Source organism: Dreissena polymorpha, chromosome 1 (assembly GCF_020536995.1).
Source record: "Dreissena polymorpha isolate Duluth1 chromosome 1, UMN_Dpol_1.0, whole genome shotgun sequence".
NCBI classification, from domain to species: Eukaryota; Metazoa; Mollusca; class Bivalvia; order Myida; family Dreissenidae; genus Dreissena; species Dreissena polymorpha.
The window spans coordinates 66,867,755-66,893,989 of NC_068355.1; the positions used below are offsets into that span (position 1 = coordinate 66,867,755).

The following is a 26,235-nucleotide window of genomic DNA, read 5'->3' on the forward strand; positions in this document are numbered from 1 at the left end:
TCTCTAGTAAGTTTTTGTTCTTTATTACTTGTTGATGCTCTTTGCGGTGTTAAATTAACTTGACGCACTGGGATAAGCGTTTACGTTGTATTTTGAAAAGCGTGCAGTTTTTTTATTTGTTTTTATTGAGATTCGAACGACCAGTGTCTACAGGTGTTGCATCAAGTCAACAAACAAATGATCTGAAGTTTCAAACATTTGGTGAAATTATCATAGAACGATATGCGTCGTCTAACAACATGGTTGGTTTGCACGTGTGTGTGGATCACGTGCCTACATGTAAGACTTATCATTGCATTCAAGGAATATCATAGCTGCCAGAATGTGAAAGACGACATTGGTTCAAGCGCAGTCGACGGGGAGTATGTTGTGTTTTTACCATGGAAAAAGACCGTGGGCATTCCGGTGTACTGTTATAGTAAGTACAAAGTATGTGTAATGGATCGTTATAACAAGTATTGCTTGGAGTTGTTTATATTTGTTACGTAGTGTGGCAAACAAAAAAAATATATAGTTAAAACTAACTAAGAGTTTCACTGATTCGTCGCTTTATTGCTATAGTGCTCTATCTCCATTTTTTTCAAAAATGAGTTTTTTATATCGCTGTGTTCATGAGAACGAGATCTTTAATATGACGTAATCGGATTCAAGATTTAGTCGTCACAGAAGAAGTTGTTCGATTCCATTTTGCTCTGTCTCCCACATTTTGTATAGAATACAGAAGAAGTTTTCGATTCTATTTTGCTACATCTCCCACATTTTTACAAACGGGTGAATGCTGTACTGCACCATCTCCGGGACTTAGCGCAGAGTAATTAACAATTTTTATAGTTTTGTTAGCAGAATGCTCTATCTCCATACATAAAATTGCAAATAGCATTTACATATAATTTACTGAAGTAAATATTTAATTATATTCATATTCTCCGTTTGCTGATAAACACTTCGGTATATTTTTGTCAACATACGTGCATAAATACGTGAGAAAATAAAGGTGAAACCTTTAAATGCGTTTTTCTCCAAAAAATGAAATTGGTAGTTAGAGCACTATAGCAAGCGACGGATTGGCAAAATGCGACATACATACGTCTTTATCTCGGACATGTTAACGTTGTGTGGACACATTACAGCACCTGAACATTCAAATTAAATAGTGCAGCAGAATCGTCTACATCTGTTGAGTTACACCATCGATTCCATATATAAAGTATAAAATACACGACTCACATTGTTAGCACGGATGGCCGTGTGCTTTAAAGGTCAACGTTTTGGTAAATTGACAAAATAAAAAAAAATGTTTCAGATTCGCAAATTTTCGTTGTAGTTGTAATGTGGAAAAAATAAATATATAGTTAAAACTAACTTAGAGTTTCACTGATTGGCAAAATGCGACATACATACGTCTTTATCTCGGACATGTTACGGTTGTTTGGACACATTACAGCACCTGAACATTCCAACAAAATAGTGAAGGAGAATCGTCTACATCTGTTGAGTTACGCCATCGATGGTGGCTTTATGTAGGCATGTCTTAAAATGACCTTTTTACGTTTTGGTAAATTGACAACATTGAAAAAAAATTGTTTCAGATTCGCAAATGTTCGTTGTAGCTATGCTATTTGCGAGAAAACAGTAATACTGAACATTTGCCATGCTCTACAATATCCATTATATGCATCTTTTGACGATATAAAACCTGAAAAATATAAAGCGTTACAAACGCGAAACGATTGAATAATTTGGAGAGTTCTGTTGTTATCGTTACATTTTGTGACACTACGTGGTTTCCATTTACGGATGACCGTGTGGTTTAAAGGTAAACGTTTTGGTAAATTTGACATAATAAAAATAAAAATGTTTCAGATTCGTTGTAATTATGATATTTGTGAGGAAACAGTAAACTGAACATTGACCATGCTCTAATATATCCATTATATGCATCTTTTAATTATTTAAAAAACTGAAAATTATCAAGCGTTGCAACGCGAAACGATAATGAGTTGAAGAGCTCTGTTGTCGTTATATTTTGTACTACTACGAGGATTGCTGATATAAAGTATAAAATACAACGCTGATTGTATGAGCACAGACGACCGAGTGGTATAAGTTAGAAACTTTTACTCCAGGGGTCAGTAGTTCGAGCCCATTTGCGGGTTACTTTTTTCTTTCTTTAATTTTCTCCCTGTTGTTTTTACTCGAGCTTTTAAGATCCAATGTTTACATTTATCAATATAAACCATTTTAGGACAAACGTCAATACATGCCAAAATCTGTGAAAAGGTCCCTTTTAGTGATAGACTTTTACTCTCAGGGGTTTTTGCCCAGTTGACGAAATACTTTTTCTTTCTTTAATTTTATTCTGGATTTTACTGGGGCTAGTTAGTTCCAATGTTTACACTTATCAATTAAAGCATCTAATGGCAATCATTTTTACATGCCAAACATCTGTGAAAAGGTCCCTGTAAACCAAACAATGCTAAAGTTACTAAACAGAGCCCGGTGTGGCATCTTTTTTAAGTTCATATTTAGCGGATATCCCATTTGAGCTAAAATTTAATTTGTTATGTGTGGATTGATATCGCTATCGTTATTCCGATATCGCGTCTCGAAATACAATATGAATATTGCATATGAACAAGCGGGTGTGAAATTAGGTTTATATGTCAATATAGAATGCACCATAACCTCGTTAGATAGATAAATAGAGAATACTAGGTCGGTGCCGAATAAAGCAAAGTTTATTTTGCGAGGCTTAGAAAATCTGAACCACGAGCCTTGGCGAGTGGTTCAGATTTTCGTGCCGAGCAAAATAAACTTTGCTTTATTCGGCACCGACCTAGTATTCGATTTATCCTATCAATTTTCTTAGTCGTAAATTATTTCTTTAAAAATAGAATAGGAAAATCGAACTTCACGGAAAATCCCAAAGTTATTTTAAGCAAACTTTGTTTCATTATTTCAATCGTGCCGAGCCTAATACATTACAAAAAGATCAGTAACTAACCTGTTTTTCTGTTTATCATATCTCTACGTCCCCGATTTTTAAGAAATAATGAAAAAAACACACTAAACAACTGCAGCTTTAGCGTGAAAGAACATGCATTGTGTCGTATGACGTGTTAATAATGACGTCGCGAGTACGCGCACGTAATATTTGTAAATAATGTTTTTTTGCTTTTTGAGTTGCATTATGTGTTAAAAATATATTACATCTTGGTATCAAATTGTTTGTTTTGTCGAATTTGATTCGATTTTACTAAAAATGATTACTTTATAGTTGATTCCGAGTAATATGACCATTCTCCGCCGCGCGTGACAGCTATATTTCAGCACTGCCGAAATAGAGGAAAATTTATTCCACAGTGGTTTATTTCGACGATGCACGTCTGATGAAGGGATAAACTTTTATTTTCCTCCATTCATGAAGAGCATAACATATAATACAGATTATAAACAATTAAATACAAGCGAGTGTATACACATGCAAGAGATTAAAATGAAACAACTCAATAGAGACATTATATTATTTACAAAGATAAGGAACATAACTAGAGTATATATATAAATAATTGTGAGGTCAATGACATGAATAAAGTCAATGATAATGATTTAAGTTCACACACGCACGCACACACGCGCGCACTCACGCATAAGAATATATACGTTAACATGTACATAAAGACACAGTATACGTTATGGACAATCAAATACGCATAAGATATAACATTTAAAAAAAGAACAACACAATACATCTGGATATATTTCTAATCGTTGGCAGCATCATCGCTGTAATAATGAAGCAATTTGCAAATTGAGACGGCAATACCAAGGTGCAAAAACTGCTTCTGAGATGTTTCAGAGCCCAACTTTAATATGTTCACACATTGCTCAAAGACAAAGTCTGGATGAAGCATTAATACAAGAATAAGTGTCCACAATTTCTCACGTTCGGCTTCAATAGCAGTACAATAACACAACTTGTGGATTATCAGGCTTCCTGTTCTGAGGTTACAAAGTTTGCATATCTGCATGAACTGATTTGATATTAATAAGTCGATGCCATTCATTAGGGACTTGCACAATTAACCATAATAGGAGAGTAACTGTTATTTTCTATAACATTCGCCGTTACGCCCCATGGGTCTCTAGCTTTTTAACGTTTTACAATGTCTTTGTTGATACGCGTCACGATAATGCGTTCAATGATTTGCTTCCACTGTCCCTTTATATGTCAATAAAGAATGCACCATAACCTCGTGCTGATGAACTTGTAAAACTTTGTTTATCTAATATCGTTGTGAAGTTTGATGTAACGATAGTGTGATGTAACGATAGTTCACTAAATGATGCTAGAGTGTCACAATGGATATAGTTCGAGTTCTATGGAAGGGAATATCCGCCAGTCCATGCATGATGTTAAATGACATTCTCATTTTAACTACTGTCATGTGCTTTCTGATACATGGTCTTTGCATTTTGCCTAGTTACATTTGCTATGCAAACATTTTATCTTAATTTCGCATGTTTCATCTTAATTTCGCATGTTGATAAGTTTATAATTACTTCATATATATCTTTACTTCTTGTGTGTTATTGACAACTGCAGTTGATCTTTAAGAATTTGTATTAATGCTTATTCTAACGGCGTTCTTTGTTTAACTTTGTGCATTTGTCTATGTTGCTACTAAATTTAACAAGCTGTTAATATCTTTGTGGATCTATATTACTTCTTATGTCAATTGCTAGTGCGTCTTTGATTAAGAATTAGTCTTCGGTTTTGCATACACCGCCATTATAAATAGTTCACAATCCGAAAGAGGAACCAGTATTAACAAGAAATATCTTTAAAAAAGATATACGGCGTAAATAGTTTAATGAATGAGATCAAGTATAGCGAATGTCTTTTTCTGTGCAGTTCTAAGCTGCATCACACGCAGTACGGGATGTAACGGGGAGTTTTCGCGGCTTATTTTACATTATAACATATTGCTGGTCATAAACCTATAGATACAAAACAGAAAACCAAAAGAAGAATGGAAGTGAAATTTAAACATATGAGTCAACCGGCCACACGAGAAGTATCCGTATTTATAGGCGCGTTCTTCGAACAAACCTGTTTTAGTGGTTTGTCGGGCATTGCTATTTGATTCGATTATTAACAGTATCAATTATCATCGTGCTAATGCTTAAAGGGGCCTTTTCACAGATTTTGGCATTTTTTAACTTATTCATTAAATGCTTTATATCGATAAATGTAAACATTGGATCGTAAAAGCTCCAGTAAAAAATCAAGAATAAAATTAAAAAAAGGAAAAGAACATTGCTCGGACCAAGTTTCGAACCAGTGACCCCTGGAGTCCTGCCAGAGTCCTGAAGTAAAAACGCTTTAACCTACTGAGCTATTCCGCCGAGTACACATTCTAGACGTATTTTATACCTTATATAAGCAATCTTCGTAGTTTCACAAAATTTAACGACAAAAACAGAACTCTCCAAATTATTCAATCGTTTCGCGTTGCAACGCTTTATAATTTCTAGGTTTTAAAATCGTCAAAAGATGCATATAATGGCTATATTAGACCATGGTAAATGTTCAGTATTACTGTTTCCTCACAAATATCATAACCAAAACGAAAATTTGCGAATCTGAAACAACTTTTTTCAATTTTGTCAATTTACCAAAGCGTGAAAAGATCCCTTTAAAGTGATATTATGGGCATTTTGCACTGTTGAATTGAGCTGAAAAGAGTTAACAGGTCAAAATAGTTAGTTAAAATGTGGTTACTGATTAATTATCTGCAACTCACCTTGCTACCAGTTGTTTATAAAAATATATTTTATATTCGATATTCTTACGTGACCCACCCAGTCCTGTAAGCTAAAATGATCCGTAAAACAATTTCGTGTCTTTGTGTCGTATGAACAAATCTGCACTAAAACTAAATTTAGGTTCAACTCGTAAACGCATGATCAGTTGTCAAACGAAAGTACGGTTGATATTCAAATGCATTATTTTTCTCTTTCTGGTATATTGTTTTAGTATGATGATGCTGCATTAATTAATATAAGTGTATATGAAGTAGAAACATCAAAAATAATCAACGGTTGCGATAGACACCTATAAACTGTTACATGCTCATAATATCACTTTAGTACATTAGGCAATATGGACGAATAATTATTGTTAAATTTATCAGCAATATGGACGAATAATTATTGTTAAATTTATCAACAATAATATTTATCATTGTAGACGCGGATATGTTTCCAATGTTCTGGTGGTATACTCAAATCAGCCAATGGAATAAATGAAGTGTATTCATTCGTACCTAGCCGAGGGAAATTTTATTGGAATTTTATTGGACACTTACAAAGGTTAGGCTAAGGTGAAAAGCTGGCTTATGCAGCTTACGCCGAAAAAACCTAATTCCAGCGCAAATTGCAGCGTAAATTACTATTGCCGGGAGATCACTCTTAACATCAAAATCAAAATCTTCGGTATCAACCGTAATACATCGAAAATTTCTGGAATCCTTCGTAAAAAGCGATGATAGAGTAAAAACCTTGCCCGTCGACATAATGCCTATTGTTTTGCTTGGATTCCCACTATCGACACCCACTGCTGCTGTAAACGCTTTGAGAAAAATGATGCAACGCTTTGAGAAAAATGATGCCCAGGTAAGTTATACTTTTTGTGATTTATTTACGCTATAACAGGAACTTAAAAGCTGAACTTGTCTCTGTAGTCACTAGCTAAAGAAACTTCAGCGTACAGTTTATTTAGTATTGACAGACCTGACAGACAGACAGATAGGCCAAAAACAATATACCCCCGATCATTCGATCCTGGGGCATAAAAATGAGGTACTAATTACTATGCCACAAGTTTAGATTTGAACAAGTGCATAAAGTGAATTAATCAGTCAAGTATTGTTTCTTTGTCCCTTTAACATGAATGAAAGACATTGAAGAGATGAGTAAATTATATAAATATAGTCATGTTCTTGCGTAAGTGTGAATGCCATCAACAATCCATATATCTGCTGTGTTATTGCAGGTCCAATGTTGCTTGCCAAGGTTCTAAGCATGCGTTCAGGGCGATGCTGATCTTCTAAAATGTTAAACCAAGGCCCTGGTGTTGTTAAGGGGGCTCCATCCAGCAATCACTCCAATGGTGGATTCAGGACACCCTTTATGACCAAGGTGAGTGCATATCTTGTATGTGTGTTTGTTTTTAGAGTTTATGAGGTTTTGTCATGACAATGCGGCATTGAGTGAGGATCACCTAAGTAAGCATTCAATATACCACTGCAATATCAGAACATCCGCATCCAGCTATTCTTGTGAAAACAATAATGTTAAAATGCATCTATAGACTAGCCCTTAATCATTTTACGAACGATTCCTCTACTATTAGTGCATCTGATTTGAAATTTTCTTGTAGTTTTTTGGTTTATTTTCCTTTTAATAGTATATTCTACCATATTTCAAACAAGTTATATACAATATATACCAGCTTATTATCACAAAAAATGTCTCAAGGAGAAATTTACTTCAGAAGCTCATGCAAAAATGGGTCTTAGGACATATTAGCGCGGTGCTGCAGATATGCCTCTGCCATCCGTACACTCTGATAAGGAGTCATAATGTCCCTAATGAGACCACGAAACCTTACGTGACTTTATGGCAGACAGGTAGGCAAATGCACAGGCTGGTCTGCAGTTTTTCAGGTGTCATCTGTTGAAGTTAGATTCTAATATCCATTCGCACGACAAGGCTCATAAACATTAATGCTCAACATTGTAGGACCTGGGTCTTGCTCAAAACGCAGTGATGGCAGTGAAGTGACCGACACAATATGGGTCTCTTTCTCATCAGATTTACCGCATCATGACTAATCACGGGTTTGGTGGAAAAGACTTGTCTGCTTTTAAATTATTGCTCGATTAGAACAAGCAAAAGACATGATAAATAACATCATTATGTACTATTATTATTTACTAAATGTATATACTAAAAATCATGTAAATACATGAATGAACGTTTATTAGAAAACTATTGTGAATGATTCAATTTTAAAATGATTTTTTTTTATAGATTATACACGATTGTTTACACTTGAGGTAATGATTTTGTAAAACAAAACAACAACAACCTTGTCTGTCTGTCCGTCCGAAAACTTTAATGGCCATAACTTTTTCAATAATGAACATATCAACTTGATATTTGGCATGAATGTGCATCTCATGGAGCTGCACATTTTGAGTGGTGAAAAGTGAAAGTGAAGGTCATCCTTCAAGGTCAAATGTTAAATATATGGTGCTGTCCGTCCGTCCGAAAACTTTTAACATTGGCCATAACTTTTTCAATATTGAAGATAGCAACTTGATATTTGGCATGCATGTGTTTCTCATGGAGCTGAACATTTTGAGTGGTGAAAGGTGAAGGTCAAGGTCATCGTTCAAGGTCAAATTTCAAATATATTGCGTCTGTCTGTCCGTCCGAACACTTTAACATTGGCCATAACTTTTTCAATATTGAAGATAGCAACTTGATATTTGGCGCTGCACATTTTGAGTGGTGAAAGGTGAAGGTGAAGGTCATCCTTCAAGGTCAAAGGTCAAATTTTGCAATATTGAAGATAGCAACTTGATAGTTGGCATGCATGTGTATCTCATGGAGCTGCACATTTTGAGTGGTGAAAGGTCAATGTCATCCTTCATGGTCAAAGGTCAAATTTTGCAATATTGAAGATAGCAACTGATATGTGGCATGCATGCGTATCTCATGGAGCTGCACATTTTGTGTGGTGAAAGGTCAAAGTCAAGGTCATCCTTCAAGGTCAAGGTCAAAGGTTAAAATTGTGCAATATTGAAGATAGCAACTTGATATTTGGCATGCATGTGTATCTCATGGAGCTGCACATTTTGAGTGATAAAAAGTCACGGTCATCCTTCAAGGTCGAGGTCAAATTTTCAATATTGAAGATAGCAACTCGATATTTGGCATGCATGCGTATCTCACGAAGCTGCACATTTTGAGTGGTGAAAGGTCAAGGTCATCCTTCAAGGTCAAGGTTAAATTTTGCAATATTGAAGATAGCAACTCCATATTTGGCATGCATGCGTATCTCATGGAGCTGCACATTTTGAGTGGTGAAAGGTCAAGGTCATCCTTCAAGGTCAAATATATGGCTTCAACGCGGCGCAGTAGGGGGCATTGTGTTTCACGAACACAGCTCTTGTTTGTTATAAAAAGCTTTTGTTCAGCCAGCAATGTCTTAGATAAAATAATATTTTTATGTAATTTTCACACTGTATAAAGAGTGTTTCAGCAGATAACCAGAAACCAGACTGCATGTCACCGGTTGTTACATCAGTATGAGTTTGTGTTTATTTTGTATGTACCAATATATTTTGAAGGAGTCGAAGAGGTACTATAATTTTCTATCTTGATTACTAAAAAAACTTGCAATTTAAGAAAGAGCTTTATACGACAGTGCCTCTTCAAAAGTCAACATTTTGTTCCAATGATAGGTTGTGTTTTGAAATAGCATATAAAATACTTGTTCCTTTTAAAAGATGCAAATGGGAATGTTGTTTATGGTAGTTGTTGTTGAAATCAATATGTATGAATTGCTATGAATAGAATAGTGAGAACTGTATGTGCTTCTTAAGTATTGTATTGTTTATAATAAATACCAGTTTAATTTATCATACAGTGTGTAAAGCCTTTTTAAGTTTACAAGAAATGCCACTTGTGTTGTTGTTTTGGAAAGATGATTGCATCTTGTTGTAAATAATGAATAAATCTTTTTAATTTGAACACTTATGAGATTTTCAATAAATTGCAAACCACTATTGCTGCTCTTTATTGGATATATATTTTTTAATAGTGCATTGCTTTAACATCTGAGTCTGGCTCTGAGAAAATTGGACTCAATGCATGTGCTCAAAATGTTTTCTCAGATTAGCCTGTACCGTCAGCACAGGCTTATCAGGGACAACACTTTCCGCCAGATACTTTTTTTTATTGGACAATTCCATTTAGGTAAAATGTCATCGCTGATTTGCCCTGATTAACACTTGACACACATGCATTAAGACCCATTTTCCCAGACCTTGGCTCAATTATGTTGTTGCTGTGTGTCTTGTAATGACTGTGGATGAAGCCATCCATGATGAAAAAGCGTGTCAACATAATCTAAATACTGAATAACCTTTTTTACGATTTTATTAGGAAATATATGTATTACATGGCATACTGGTTAAATAAATATTAGGATGAAACACACAATAAATAAACATCATCTGAAAACAAAATGATCACTCTGGTCTTGTTGCTAGTGTATCCCACACATACTGCTTATGACTAGACATGCAACTTTAACATGATCATACATTTATTTTTAAAACAATCTATACACTGGTGCAATATAAATTAAAAACCTACATATACATGTGAGATTGCACTACTGTCTGGTTATATGTATATGCCTGGATGAACAATTAATAAACTGATTTATTTTTGTTAATTACATATACTTCATCATGGTTTTATAATTTGTGTAAAATAAATGCTTAAAATCACAAAGAAATTAATACCCGTCATTTTGTTTGCCAAACTTTTTTTTTACACATGTTAACTTCTTTCATGTACAATAAGTAATATATATAGAAAAAAATTTGGAAGCAAATTATATTGTTGCTAGTGTTCACCTTTTACTTATAAAAGACATAGAATAAGTGTGGAAAAGCACATAACCTCATTAAATGCTAGAATTCAGGAACCTGTCTTAACAAAGGTCTTATGACACTTTTTGGTTATAACTGAAAATTCTTCTTACAATAAATAGGCATATAGAATCTGTATGATCCTAAAATAAAGGGCATGTGAATATTGAAAGGAAATAAATACAATTGACCCTTGCTCTGGGAAAATGGGGAAAATGTTCCTAAAGTGTTGTCGCAGATTAACTTGTACGGTCCGCACAGGCTAATCAGGGAAGACACTTTCTGGTTTTATGAGATTTTTCGTTCAAAGAAAGTATTTTGAAAAATAAAAATCCAGTCTAGGCCGAAAGTTTTGTCCCAGGTAAGCATGTGTGGACCACATAAGCTAATCTGGGACGACACTTCACACACATGCATAAAGCCAATTTTCCAAGAACGCGGCTCAATTTGATGGAATACTTGTACCAGGCCTTTCACTGCAAACAAATTATAACTAATGTATAAATGTCAGCACAACAAAATAGAAAGGCAAGACATTTTTACTAAAAAACTACACCAGTGAAATCTAGCAAGAACATATCTGCTTACCAATCTACAAGATGTGTGAAAAAGATGCTTGTAAAATCATTGCAAGATAAGTAAAATAATGTGAAATAAATCAATTTCTCTAATATTATGTTGAGATTAAGCATGCCAAATGCTCAAATGGCAAACAACAAATTGCTGCATGAATAAACAGTTCAATATGTTCCTGCAGAATATTTCTCATTAAGATTGGCCTTATTTTTTTAATCTTAATAAAATACCACTTTATATATTGGATACAGAGTAGCCAAAATTCTTAGCAATAAAACACATAACACACTCTATTATCATTATCAGAACATTTAGACTGGTCCCTGAAGGTTTTTCTTAAGCTGCTCGTAGCTCCAGTTAATCTGATTCACCGTCGTGCTGGTGTCTCTCCCTGGTAACCTGGTGTCTCTCTCTGATAACGTCTAGCTCCTTCAACAGGTGGTCATTAGTTGTAACCAGGAACCTGCATTTACAGTAGGGAATAGTTCTTCTTGAATGCTCTGAGCTTTTATGAGTACATACGTACAGCTGGGTCATGCGAGTTGTGTATCGTGTTATTTCTTAAAAGTTGACCAAGCATTTGTAAAAATATTGCAAGACATATACATTTCCAGAAAGGAAATTCGTTTCTGCGTTGAATAAGACCGAGATCGTGAAAATCACTGCACAATTATGGCTGTTCATAGCGATGCACCCCGTTTTGGGGTGATTTTGAGTTGCATACCTTGTTATATATATATTTGATAGTGAATTTTTTTTCCATAAAATTTAATTTTTTCGTTATAATATGATTATTTATCATTCAAAATGAAGTTTTCACTAATTAATATCATAGCCACACGCTAACCACCTGTGCGGTAGAGTTATTCATCTGGTAGATATATAATACAACACCGTTCTAAATATTAACCTTTTACGAAAACTACCGTAAACGACCGACAACTCTGGTTCACCGTCGTGTATGAATTCAGTATTACTAATGCATTCGTCTTAATGCATTCGGCATTCGGCTTACTTCATGTGAGCTGCTGCCTTGTGCTTATTCATTTCGCTTAGTAGAATTTAAAAAAGATGCCATTTTCTAGCAATACTAAGCACTGAAATGATAATATTTCAGCACAAGAAGATAGCCACATGAACAATTTAACAGAAATAATTTATTTGTCATTTACTCGAGAGAATACATCATTAATATCGAGTATAACATTAAAAAGAAGTATGCAAGCAATATTTCACTAACTGATAGAAACAAGCATAAAGACGTAAGGAAGACGCAATTATTTTGTAACAAATAAAATAAAACAAAATGCAATTGTAATTTAGCAGTATGCAATTGTCAATTAGCAATATGTAATTGTAATTTGGCAACATGAATGGACTGGCGGATATTCCCTTCCATATAGTTCACGTTGGGTGCGTGAAAGTCAATTGTAATAACTAAAACAGTTAAAGTTTCAGGAAACAATAAACAAGAAAGGTGGCTGTACATATATCCCGTCAAAAGCCAACATTCTTAAAAATCTTAATTCGCTTCCGTGCGTGCACGTTCAATGCATGTCATAGTCCTCTGAGTAGGAAGCCCTCCTTTATAAAATCCAGCCCTGAATTATTGCATTAATATGCCGCAATAACATGCTCTGTACGAGCTCTCTGGAAGTAATTTTCTCAATAAACAAAATTACATTTCGCTTGTTATTTTAAGTTATTTCAATACTTGTCAATTTACGTATTAAAAAACATCCAATGATTTAGGATACATCAGTTTCAATATACGTGTGAATGATTTCTCATAAAAACTTCACTGCTAATTCTCAATAGTTTAATACAAATTAGCCGCTGTCTCGTAAAACTGGTCTTAATGCAGGGCCGTTAAGTATATGTCCCAGATTAGCCTGTGCAGTCCTCTTAGGCTAATCAGGGACAACACTTTCCGCCTAGAGTTGATTTTCGTTAACAGGAGATATCCTTAACACGAACAATTCATAATGCTAATCTGAAACAATACGTACATGAATTAATACCAGTTTTCACAGAGCGCGGCTCAAATTCACAGACGGCGCACACACGTACAGCAAGATTTAGTACGCAGCGGATGGAAATATATGTTCTTATATTTTCTTGTAATATCTATAAGAATTTCTGCTTTGTCATGCCAATAGGAAAACATATTTTCTTCAATACCTTTGATATGAAGACATGATCATTTTTTACTCAAATAATCTTAGCTGCTAATTATATCGCAAATCTTATGCATGATGATTATTTAAAAAAAATCGTTGCATTATTACTTTAATAAGTGTACCATTTGCGAAGTTTTCTATATACTTCTCCATTTTTTTTTTACAGATTTACAGACGCCAAACCCACGTGCTTTCATAACTCTGAACTCGGGAAGAACATCTAACTTCGCGACCTTTTATGACAATGTTGGTAAGAAAAATGAATTTGTTTTCTAATAACTCTACGGTTTAGAGATAATCACAATACCGGTAATATGCTTTTGTTAACCCTTTGCATGCTGGGAAATTTGTAGTCTGCTAAAATGTCGTCTGCTGAATTTCTAAAATAAGCATTATCTTGGATTTTTTTCAAAGAATACTATTATAATAGCAAACAATTTGGATCCTGATGAGACGCCACGTTCTGTGGCGTCACATCTGGATCCAAACTGTTTGCAAAGGCCTTCAAAATTCGTATCCAGCACTGAAAGAGTTAAATGTGTATACACAGCGTTACGAAGGAAAGAGGTATACTGGAATCAACATGGACGTCCGCCCGTCTGTCTGTCCATAGACACAAACTTGTCTGCAGGCGTTCTTCTACACTGTTTAACCCATTTGTGCCTAGTGGACTCTCCCATCCTTTAAAATTGGATCAATTTATTTCCAAAATAAGGGATGACTAGTAAATTAATTTCTATATTTAGAATATTTCTTACAGAAATTCCTTTAAGCAAACAGCGCAGACCCCGATGAGACGCCGCATCATGCGGCGTCTCTTTTGGGTCGTCGCTGTTTGCCAAGGCCTTTTTCTTGACGCTAGGCATAAATGGATTAATCACTTAATGTACAACATTAAATTTTGGAAGCATCGTTCCCTGTTGTATGAAACTGGTCGTGTGTAAGTCTTTTCATCCTAAAACTACATTAGTTAAGGCTTTTTTTCAGCGTAAACTTTCGATAACATTATCATTTTGCAAATTTTCTATTAGAATTAGCAGCTTATTTTCTTGGATACTACATTATGAACACGTTTTTATTGGGTATGTAAAAATGTAACGTAGTCATCAACACCATTTTCTCAAGTTATATCCCTGTGGTAGAACCGGACAGCCTTAATGTTCACAATGTCAATATACACTCATACAACACAACAATTAAAAATATTTGTCCTCTAAATAACACTTTCGGGAGGAAAAATATCGACATGAGGCATCGTGTGGTGCTCTACATGTTTTCTCTTTTAATCTTGCTCTTTGAGTCAAAGTTGGAAACACTCGAGGTCATATGGTTACGGAGACCTATTTATTAAAATAACTTTTTAAATCGTATTTTTCTGACATTTCATATCATGTGACTTGGATTGGACCTATCTTTGTGTAGAGATGTGATGGTGGGAGGGGATATAGTCCAGACTTTTATCCAAAGATCGACGGATAAATACCACACTATTTAAATTTCTCATATGTTATGTATTGTAACATTCTTAGAATGATTTAAACATACTTTAAGACAACAACTACTTACCGGATTGTAAAACAATGGCAAGAAACGAAATATCTTTTAAGGAAACTAACGTAAAAAATTCACGAAAAAAATTCTATAACCTGCCCAGTCCCTATTATCAATAATTATTAAATTAAACCAATTTCGATAACTAGCATATTTCAGGTCTTGTAAATTGGTCTTTATAACAACAAATTACCAACTTATAATGTATTTTTAATCAACAGTCCTAATCAGATGCTCAGTGCGAGGACTCGGTACTAAATGAATTACAATGTTAGATAGACCATGTAAGAAACATTCCAAAATAATATGTGAAATTTCAAATAACTGAAAGGAGCAGAATGGTGCAAAGTATTAAAATGCATGGCGATACATATTATGACATATTATATTCATCGAAGGACACATTGTTACAACGTATCTTTTTTGTAATAATAATTGAACGCACTTATAACACAAACACAAAAACGAACCGTCCGATGTATAACATAATCAATGATGCCTTTAGTTGGAGATTTATAATTTTCTATTCGAAATTTATGCACACATTGTTTTCAAAAAGATTGGCTTTAGCTTTAGAGTGTAAATGAAAATGCACCATTAAGTACCATCTATATTGAAGTTAATATCGCTTTATCGTTAGCACAGGTGGTTAGCATGTGGCTATGATAATAATTAGTAAAACATTATTTTGAATAAAAAAATAATCAAACTATAACGAAAAATAAACTTATCTGACAAAAATATTTCAAAGTTTAAACATATATATAACAAGGTATTCAACTCAAAATGACCTGAAAAGAGGGTGCATCGCTTTGAACAGCCATTACTTCATCAATTGTGTAGCGATTGCCATGAACCTGGTGTTATTAAACGCAGAAATGATTTTCCTTTCTGGAAATATACATATTTTGCCATATTTACAATTGCTGGGTCAAATTTTAAGAAATAACACGATACACAACTCGCGTGACCTTCTCGTCGACGATCTGACCCGATCAAAGACATTTTAACAGAAATGATGCAGTTGTCGTTTACTAGTAATAATAAAGGATAAACATACATCGAGTAAACATTATTAGGAACTATGCACGGATTATTGATCTTACCGATGGAAGACGCATAAAAACGAAAGGAAGAAGCAGTTATTTTGTAACAAATGCAACAAAGCAATATGCGATTGTAATTTAGCAGCATGCATGCATTGGCGGATATTCCTTTCATATATAATACTGTTCAAACTCTTACACACACACACACAAATGAAGTCAAGTTCTGGTAGTGAGCGCATCAACTTGTAAATGAAGCTCCAACATGATTTAATTGACTTGAAAACAGAACTTTCTAATATATTTCCCCAATTAAAGAAAAAATGGGATTGACGTAATAGTTAATTTTTACACATTTTTGTACTAAAAATATTGCCGTCTCTTGGATTCGAACCCAGGTCCTCTGGAAGCGTAACCCAACGCGCCAACGCAGCCTTTCATAGGTGCGTGAAGTTGGCACTGACATCTACAATCGACATCCGACATTTGGACATCGAGCTGGGGCGAATGTCGAGCAACCCCTGACATCGACATTCGGCAAACGTCCCGAATATCGAGAAGGGACGAATGTCGAGCCAGCTCTGACATCGACATTTGGCAAAACGCCCAAATATCGAACTTTGGCGAATGTCGAGCTAGCTTTGACATCGACATATGACAAAAGTCCCGAATATCGAGCTGGGGCGAATGTGGTGCCAGCTCTGACATCGACATTTGGTATTAGTCCCGAATATCGAGCTGAGGCGAATGTCGAGCCAGCCAGCTATGACATCGACATTTGGCAAAAGTCACGAATATTGAGCTGGGACGAAAGTCGAGCCAGCTCTGACATCAACATTCGGCAAAATGCCCGAATATCGAGCTGGGGCAAATGTCGAGCCAGCTCTGACATCGACATTTGGCAAAAGATTCGAATATCGAGCTGGGGCGAATGTCGAGCCAGCTCTCACGTCGACATTCGGAAAAGTCCCGAATATCAAGCTGGGAAGAATTTTCAGCCAGCTCTGACATCGACATTCGGCACTATTCTCGAATATCCAGGTAGAGCGAATGTCGAGACAGCTCTGACATCGACATTTTTCCGACACTAGTCTCAAATATCGAGCTTAAGCGAATGTCGAGCCAACTCTGACATCAACATTCGGCATAAGTTCCGAATATCGAGCTGGACAAATGTCGAGCTAGCTCTGACCTCGACATTCGGCACTAGTCCCGAATATCGAGCTGGGACAAATGTCGAGCGAGCTCTGACATCGACATTCGGCAAAGGTCTCGAATATCCAGCCGGGGCGAATGTCGAGCAAGCTCTGACATCAACATTCGGCACTAGTCCCCAATATCAAGCTGGTACGAATGTCGAGCAAGCTATGACATCGACATTCGGTAAAAGTCCCGAATATCGAGCTGGGGCGAATATCGAGCCACCTCTGACATCGACATTCGGTACTTGTCCCGAATATCGAGCTAGGGCCATTGTCGAACCAGCTCAAACATAAACATCCAGCAAAAGTCCCGATTATCGAGCTGGGGCGAATATCAAGCCGGCTCTGACATCGACATTCGGCAAAAGTCCCGAATATCGAGCTGAGGCGAATGTCGAGCCAGCTCTGACATCGACATCCGACAAAAGTCCCGAATATTGAGCAGGAGCGAATGTCGAGCCAGCTCTGACATCGATATTCGGCGTTAGTCCCGAATATCGAGCTGGGGCGAATGTCGAGGTAGCTCTGACATCGACATTCGCAAAAGTCCGGAATATCGAGCTGGGACAAATGTCGAGCCAGCTCTGACATCTACATTAAAAAAATGTCATGAATATCGAGCTTCATCAAATGTCTTGCCAGTTCTGGCATCGACATTCGACACTTCCCGAATATCGAGCTGGAGCGAATGTCGAGCCAGCTCTGACATCGACATCCGGCACTAGTCCCGAATATCGAGCTGGGTAAATGTCGAGCCACCTCAGACATCGACATTCGGCACTAGTCAAGAATATCGAGCTGGAGCGAATGTCGAGCCAGCTCTGACATCGACATTCGGCACTAGTCCCGAATATCGAGCTGGTACGAACGTCGAGCCAGCTCTGACATCGACATTCGGCAAAAGTCCCGAATATCGAGCTGGGGCGAATATCGAGCCAGCTCTGACATCGATATTTGGCACTTGTCCCGAACATCGAGCTGATACTAATGTCGAGCCTGCTCTAATATCGACATTCGGCAAAAAACCAGAATATCGAGCTGGGGCGAATATCGAGCCAGCTCGGACATCGACATTCGGCACTTGTGACGAATATCGAGCAGGGGCGAATGTCAAGCCTGCTCTAACATCAACATCCAGCAAAAGTCCCGACTATCGAGCCATGGCGAATATCAAGCCAGATCTGACATCAAAATTCGACACTAGTCCCGAATATCGAGCTGGGGCGAATGTCGAACCAGTATGGCAAGCTGTTCGACGCATAATCCCAAGAAAATAGGTTTCTCATTAGAACTTAGGTTCTTATTCTGAGAACCTAGGTTCTCATTCTGAGCACCTAGGTTCTCATGAGAACTATGGTTCCCAAATGAAATCTTGGGTTCTCATGAAAACCTAGGTTATCAGAGAGAACGACGCGAAAAGCTGTCGAGAACCTAGGTTCTTGTGATTTTTTTTATATCAAACGAGAACTCTCATAATGAGAACCTAGGTTCTCATAAAAACCTAGTTTTTCATGAGAACCTAAGTTCTATGTGTCAATGAGAACCTAGATTCTCATAAAAAACCTAGTTTCTCATGAGAACGTAGGTTCTCTAGCGTAAACCAAGGTTTTCAAATGAGAACCTAGGCTCTCATGAGAAACCTGGTTTCTTGGGATTTCATAAACCTAGTTCCTCATTCTTAGGATTATGCGTCGAACCGCTTGCCATAATTAACCTCCAGTTGTCTCCCATTGCTTGGTATACGCTGGCGGCATATGTGTAGAATGTTAAGAAATAGACGCGAAACAGTGAATGTTACTCCCCAAGAACATTTTTGAACAATGTTCAGACAATGTTAAGTAATATTCAACGAAACTTGTAGGAAACTTCTTGAGGAATGACATTAGTAAAGTAATCGGTCGACATTGGTCTGAACACGTTAATAAAAAATTAAACTGTTTATGAAATACATCTTTAATTGTATATATTATTTTGAGACTAAAAATTGAAACAAATTGAGATCAATCGTTACATAATCCATTGTTCCCTTATTCGGGCCTCAAACGACTGTGCGGTACAGTTTTCTATTTAAAGTATGTCTGTGATATAGTAAGCAATCATTTTGGTATAAATAGAAGTTTAATCTCTATTGATAATGTGTAATACTGTCTTATTCAATCGTAAGATATCGGCCCACACTGCCAGAAAAACTTATGCTCTAAAGACTTTGCAAACATATTTCAACAACTTGAGATATCTGCAAAAATAAAGTCCTTTACGGCGTGTTTTCATTCTGTACAGCCCGTTTGTAATCATATGTGAACCCCATTGATCCTGCGCCCTGAATAATATGTGTCCCGTATTCCAAACGAGTAAGTTTACGCCGTCCGACGCGTAATTCTGGAAACCTAGGTTCTCATGAGAACCTATGGTTCCCAAATGAAAACAGCGGATTTAGTATTAAAGACGCGTAATTCAAAAAACCTAGGTTCTCATGAGAACATAGGTTGTCATGAAAACCTATGGTTCCCAAATGAAAACCATGGATATGGCAAGCAGTTCGGCGCATAATCCCAAGAAACTAGGTTTTTCATGAGAACCTAGGTTTTCATTCTGAGAATCTAGGTTCTCATGAGGTTCTCATGAGAACCTAGGTTTTCAAATGAGAACTTAGGTTCTCATGAGTAACCTACTTTCTCATGAGAACCTAGGTTCTCGTGAAAACCAAGATTCTCATTTGAAAAATTGGGTTCTTGAAGCCATGTGCAATCTTCAAGCGAGAACCTAGGTTCTCATTCTGAGAACCCAGGTTCTCATGAGAAACCTAGTTTCTTGGGATTATGCGTAGAATTGCTTGCCATAAGCCAGCTTTAACATCGATATTCGAATATCTTTGCAGCTCTGACATCGACATTCAACGCTAGTCCCGAATATCGAACTAGGTTGAATGTCGAGCTAGCCCTGACATCGACATTCGGCAAAAGTCCCGAATATCGAGCTGAAGCGAATGTCGAGCCAGCTCTGACATCAACAAAAGTCCCGAATATCGAGCTGGAGCGAATGTCGAGCCAGCTCTAACATCGACATTCGGCAAAAGTCCCGAATATCGAGCTGGGACGAATGTCGAGCTAGTTCATACATCGACATTCGGCTCTAGTCCCCAATATCGAGCTGGTACGAATGTCGAGCCAGCTCTGACATCGGCATTCGGTAAAAGTCCCGAATATCGAGCTTGGGCGAATATCGAGCCAGCTTTGACATCGACATTAGGCACTAGTCCCGAATATCGAGCTATGACGAATGTCGAGCCAGCTCTTACATTGACATTCGGCAAAAGTCCAGAATATCGAGCATGGGCGAATGTGTTTTTTTAGCGTGCCTCTTGTATTGAATGGACCTCATCTATATCGTTTCTACATGTTTATTATAGAGAGGTAACAATAACTCCTGTAGTGCTCTTATTTTTATAAAAATGGTTCTTGTTTGGATTTTAGGCTAATTGTTATATAATTTTCAAATTTAATTTTTTGAATTTAACCAAATTGAATGTAGAAATATCTGCCTTTATGATACTTGTTAATACTATAAAAAGATTTCCGGCCTATTTAACAGGCTTTATCTTTATTTAACAAACAATAAATCAAAGCATATGTCTACGTTATAAGTTATGCCCTATAAATATCCCTTCAATTTACTTCTTCTTGTTTATGAAACCCCAAAGTGCGGTCGTTTGAGAGAGAATAACATTTCACTTGTATATCTGTGCAACACACTTTAGGGTTGAAACTTGACCCCAAATTGCGTATACATGTCATACTTTTGGGTTCAACCTGAAAGTGCGTTGTAACATGGGCGCATGCAACAAACTAGTTTATGTTGACGTATTTTGTTAATTGATTTAACTACAAACTTCATTATTGTCTTTCATTAATTTCATTTGTCATACTGAAATTTAGAAGAGCAAAGTTGTGAGTGTAAATTAAAAAAGGCTCAGTTTGCCTGCGATTTTTGGCCAAATTCCTTTTCATATCTAAAGAACGTTAAGGAGTCGCAGCTCGACATTCGCCCCAGCTCGATATTCGGGACTTGTGTCGAATTTCGATGTCAGAGCTGGCAAGACATTCGCCCCAGCTCGATATTCAGGACTTTTACCGAATGCCGATGTCAGAGCTAGCTCGACATTCGTACCAGCTCGATATTGGGGACTAGAGCCGAATGTCGATGTATGAACTAGCTCGACATTCGTCCCAGCTCGATATTCGGGACTTTTGCCGGATGTCGATGTTAGAGCTGGCTCGACATTCGCTCCAGCTCGATATTCGGGACTTTTGTTGATGTCAGAGCTGGCTCGACATTCGCTTCAGCTCGATATTCGGGACTTTTGCCGAATGTCGATGTCAGGGCTAGCTCGACATTCAACCTAATTCGATATTCGGGACTAGCGTTGAATGTCGATGTCAGAGCTGCAAAGATATTCGCCACAGCACGATATTCGGGACTTTTGCCGAATGTCGATGTCAGAGCTGGCTCGACATTCGCTCCAGCTCGATATTCAAGCCAAGTGCCAAATGTCGATGTCTGAGCTGGCTCGACGTTCGCGCCAGCTCGATATTCGGAACTAGTGCCAAATGTCGATGTCAGAGCTGGCTCGACATTCGTACCAGCTCGATATTGGGGACTAGAGCCGAATGTCAATGTCTATACTGACTTGACATTGCCCCAGCTCGATATTCGGGACTTTTGCCGAATGTCGATGTCAGAGCTGGCTCGACATTTGCTCCAGCTCGATTTCGGGACTAGTGCCAAATGTCGATGTCAGAGCAGGCTCGACATTCGTCCCAGTTCGATATTCGGGAAAAGTGCCGAATATCGAGTTCAAAGCTGGCTCGACATTCGCCCGAGCTCGATATTCGGGACTTTTGCCGAATGTCGAAGTCAGAGCTGGCTCAGCATTCGCCCCAGCTCGATATTCGAGACTTTTGCCCAATGTCGATGTCAGAGCTGGCTCGACGTTAACCCTAGCTTGACATTAGTGACTAGTGTCAAATTTCGATGTCAGAGCTGGCAAGACATTAACCCCAGCTCGATATTCGAGACTACTGCCGAATGTCGATGTCAGAGCTGGCTCGACATTCGCTCTATTCGGGATTTTGCCGAATGTCGATTTCAGAGCTGGCTCGACATTCGCCTCAGCTCGATATTTGGGACTTGTGTCGAATGTCGATGTCTGAGATGGCTTGACATTTTCCCCAGCTCGATAATCGAGACTAGTGTCAATTTTCGATGTCAGAGCTGGAAAGACATAAGCCCCTGCTCGATATTCGGGACTATTGTCGAATGTCGATGTCTAAGCTGGCTTGACATTCGCCCCAGCTCGATATTCGGGACTAGTGCCGAATGTCGATGTCAGAGCTGGCTCGACATTCGCCCCAGCTCGATATTCGGGACATTTGCCGAATGTCAATGTCAGAGCTCGATATTTAGTACGTTAAGAATGTCGATGTCAGAGCTGGCTCGACATTCGCCTCAGCTCGATATTCGGGACAAGTGCCAAATGTCGATGTCAGAGCTGGCTCGACATTTGTCCCAGCTCGATATTCTATACTAGTGCCGAATGTTGATGTCAGAGCTGGCTCTAAATTTGCTCCAGCTCGATATTCGGGACTAGTGCCGAATGTATGTGTCAGACCTGGCTCGGCAATCGCCCCAGTTCGATATTCGTTTTTTTTTTGCCGAATGTCGATGTCAGAACTGGCTCGACATTCGTCCCAGTTCGATATTCGAGACTTTGCCGAATGTCGATGTCAGAGCTGGCTCGACATTCGCCCCAGCTCGATATTCGGGACTTTTGCCAAATGTCGATGTCAGAGCTGGCTCGACATTCGCCCTAGCTCGATATTCGGGACTTTTTGTCTTTCTTGTGATCAGCGAAACATAACCGTTATATCAAAAACTCAACGTGTTTTCAAAATTATCGAGGAAAAGCGTAAAAAACGCTTGTTTTTTTTTACCGATTTCGTAAGATAATTTTGCCTTAGTGTACCAATATTTTAACCATGATTTTATATCCCAACAGCGTTAGTTCGCTTGTGCAATCATAATGCATACATTCTTTTTTGATGCATGACAATTATTTTGCGAATCGTCATTTTACAAAACTGTAAACATGTCCCTTTAAGACAGTCCACCAAAATTTGCGGTTACCATAATTAGCAACATAAAATGAGATAAATTGTTTTGTTCTTGCTTTATAATTGATTGGAACTCATTATGCTGCAATGAAGTGCGTATTTTACGACCAAGACTTTTTTAGCTTTCAATTTTGACCTTTTGTTTAATGTTGCACGTAGACACGTGAACATGCGTATCAAAATATATGTGCGTCATACGCCTGTATTTGTCAATAAATGTTACTGCCGCTTACTTACCTGCTTAGTTCGTGTTAACGCTTGTTTAATGCCGCAGTTGCGCACATGGGACCACAGGCACTCGGCATAAGTTGTTACCCCCCCCCCCCCCCCCCAAACTGCTACAACCTCCCCACAGCTGCTACCCGCCCTTCCACAGCTACTCCCAAAACCCTAACCAATGTCTACATGTTAAACACAATAACAAAACAAAAAAAGTTGGTTGAACAATTATTCTTTTACTTTACATGTATATATATGGGAAAAAATCGCTAACTTTTTTTCTTGTTATTGTGTATAACAAATGGACAATTTTGAGGGTTTTCGAAAGGGGTAGCTTCTGGATGGAGGGCGTAGCAATGTGTGGGGAGAGGGTAGGCAATTAATGCCGAATGCCTGTGAATGGACCTGTAATGTATTTGGCTCTTTCCCGCAAAAGCTAACCAATACATATTTCATTAGATGACTTTTAACACAGAATTACTGCTGGTTGGGTAGCAATTTCCACCCACGAGCACGTTTCTAATGGTTCATGGCAGGTTCGCCGACGGTTTACGCGGACAAGTACCCGAATGGGATGGCAACGCAGCGGGGCCGCACGGAGTTCTCGCGGATATCAGTCATGCTGGATACGCTCACTTTAGACACGGGCGACTTCACGTTCGCCAACACGACGGGACCTAACACTATTCGGTAAAAAGAAAATCTAGTATTTCATGAGTGTTCGTGGTTAAAGATAATTAATTTACTAATACTATATGCAAAATGAAACATTTCATATAATGTACTCATATGTACAAAAGAATCGAATAATGTCAATTTAATTTAATGCACAAATGTTAATGTACTGTCATATCCTCTCTAATGACCTTAATTTATTACGCCAGCTACTTTCATTACAATGTGTTTTGTAACATTTACAATTATATTGGTACATATACGAAATACTCTCTAACATAATTCCACAGGTATGGCGAGGCGGGGGACCAATACGCGGGCTCAGCGGAATGTGCGCCAATGGGAACCTTCCAGATCGACCTCTCTGGTACCCCGTTTACTGTGAGGGCCGGGACACGGTGGAGCTGGTCTGGCTTCTTCGTGCGAGGCAACGTGTCGCAGGGACAAGCGGTCGTTGATGACGACAGTAAGTTGATATCACATTCATGTACACAAATAATCACTTTTTTTCTTCTTATGATGAACATGTTTTTAAAGTTCAATAATTAAAAGTACATGTGTGTTTTAAATAAATCGTTTATATTGTAATATAAGCATTCGTGAGACGACACCATTACACAATGGGCATTTAGTATCGTCATTTCCAAACATCAATGTTTCGTGTAAGGGTAGCCGTAGGTGGATCAGTCTATACATATTCACTTTGATATTCGATCGCTTACGTCGTGTGCGTCACCAATAAATCCGCATATGAAATCACCAGAGTGCGACTGATGTCAAGAGAATAATGCGTAACAGTTTGAGTTCTGTCGTTTCCAGGCTTCGTGGGTTGCTATGCGGACAAATGGGAGCGCGTGCTGCCGTCTTACAAAGTCACCATTGTCAACATGACCATCGAGTACTGCAAGTCGCACTGTCTCGGGAAAGGGCAGGGGTTCTTTGGCTTGGAGGTAAAGTCTGTCAGAATAACAACTATTGTCAACACGGCCATTATGGCGATCCCTAGCAACAGCCGCTTACAAAAATTGAACCACGGATAATTATCACCAGCAGCGTTTGCTATAGCAGAACGCAGTAAACACATACAATACATCAACACTCACCAGCTAGCGCCAGCGTCTTCCAGCAAGATTTGCAACGGCATCACAGTCGCCACCGCACCATAAGCCATAAATTACGTGCACAAATTCACGAAAAACGATCGACAATAGGACAATACTCATAAACAAGAACTGTCGGAGTAAAGGGACCTTTTCACACCCGTGCTCATACAATGAGTGATGTATTTTATACTTTACATAAGCAATCCTCGTAGTGTCACAAAATATAACGACTGCAATAGAACTCTCCAAATTATTCAATCGTTTTGCGTTGCAACACTTTATACTTTTTAGGTTTTTAAATCGTCAAAAGATGCATATAATGGATATTTTAGAGCATGGTAAATGTTTAGTATTACTGTTTTCTCATAAAAATCATAACTACAACGAAGAAAATTTGCGAATCTGAAACATTATTTTTTCAATTTTGTCAATTTATCAAAACGTGAATAGATTCCTTTAATCCCACTCGTTCCTAATTTAATCCCATGCTAGATCTGGATATAAGGCAGTTATTACAAAGGAACTACGCAATATCTCAATTTTCTCTTGCGTTATTAAGCGGAAACCATTTATATTTAAGAACAGGGACATTTATCTTCACTCTCAGATAACGTTTCGAAGAAACGCATACGTATGTAATTACATGACAGGATCTCAATTTATTTTAGACATCCTTCATGTCACATGAAATACTAGCAAGACTGGATTTTGGTATTGTAAATGTATTCTTTAATTTTTGAGCAGAAAAACTTTTCTTAATTTACAAAACATGATTTTGAT

General features: G+C 37.6%; 1 protein-coding gene across 1 annotated transcript; it reads left to right on the top strand.

Annotated features, from left to right (window-relative positions):
- LOC127866267 (A disintegrin and metalloproteinase with thrombospondin motifs 20-like) lies at positions 1-26,235 on the top strand. Its single transcript, XM_052406710.1, has 5 exons — positions 1-418; positions 13,656-13,739; positions 24,214-24,367; positions 24,643-24,818; positions 25,172-26,235. The coding sequence occupies exons 1-5, from the start codon at positions 223-225 to the stop codon at positions 25,390-25,392; spliced, it is 831 nt and encodes a 276-aa protein (XP_052262670.1). The 5' UTR covers positions 1-222; the 3' UTR covers positions 25,393-26,235.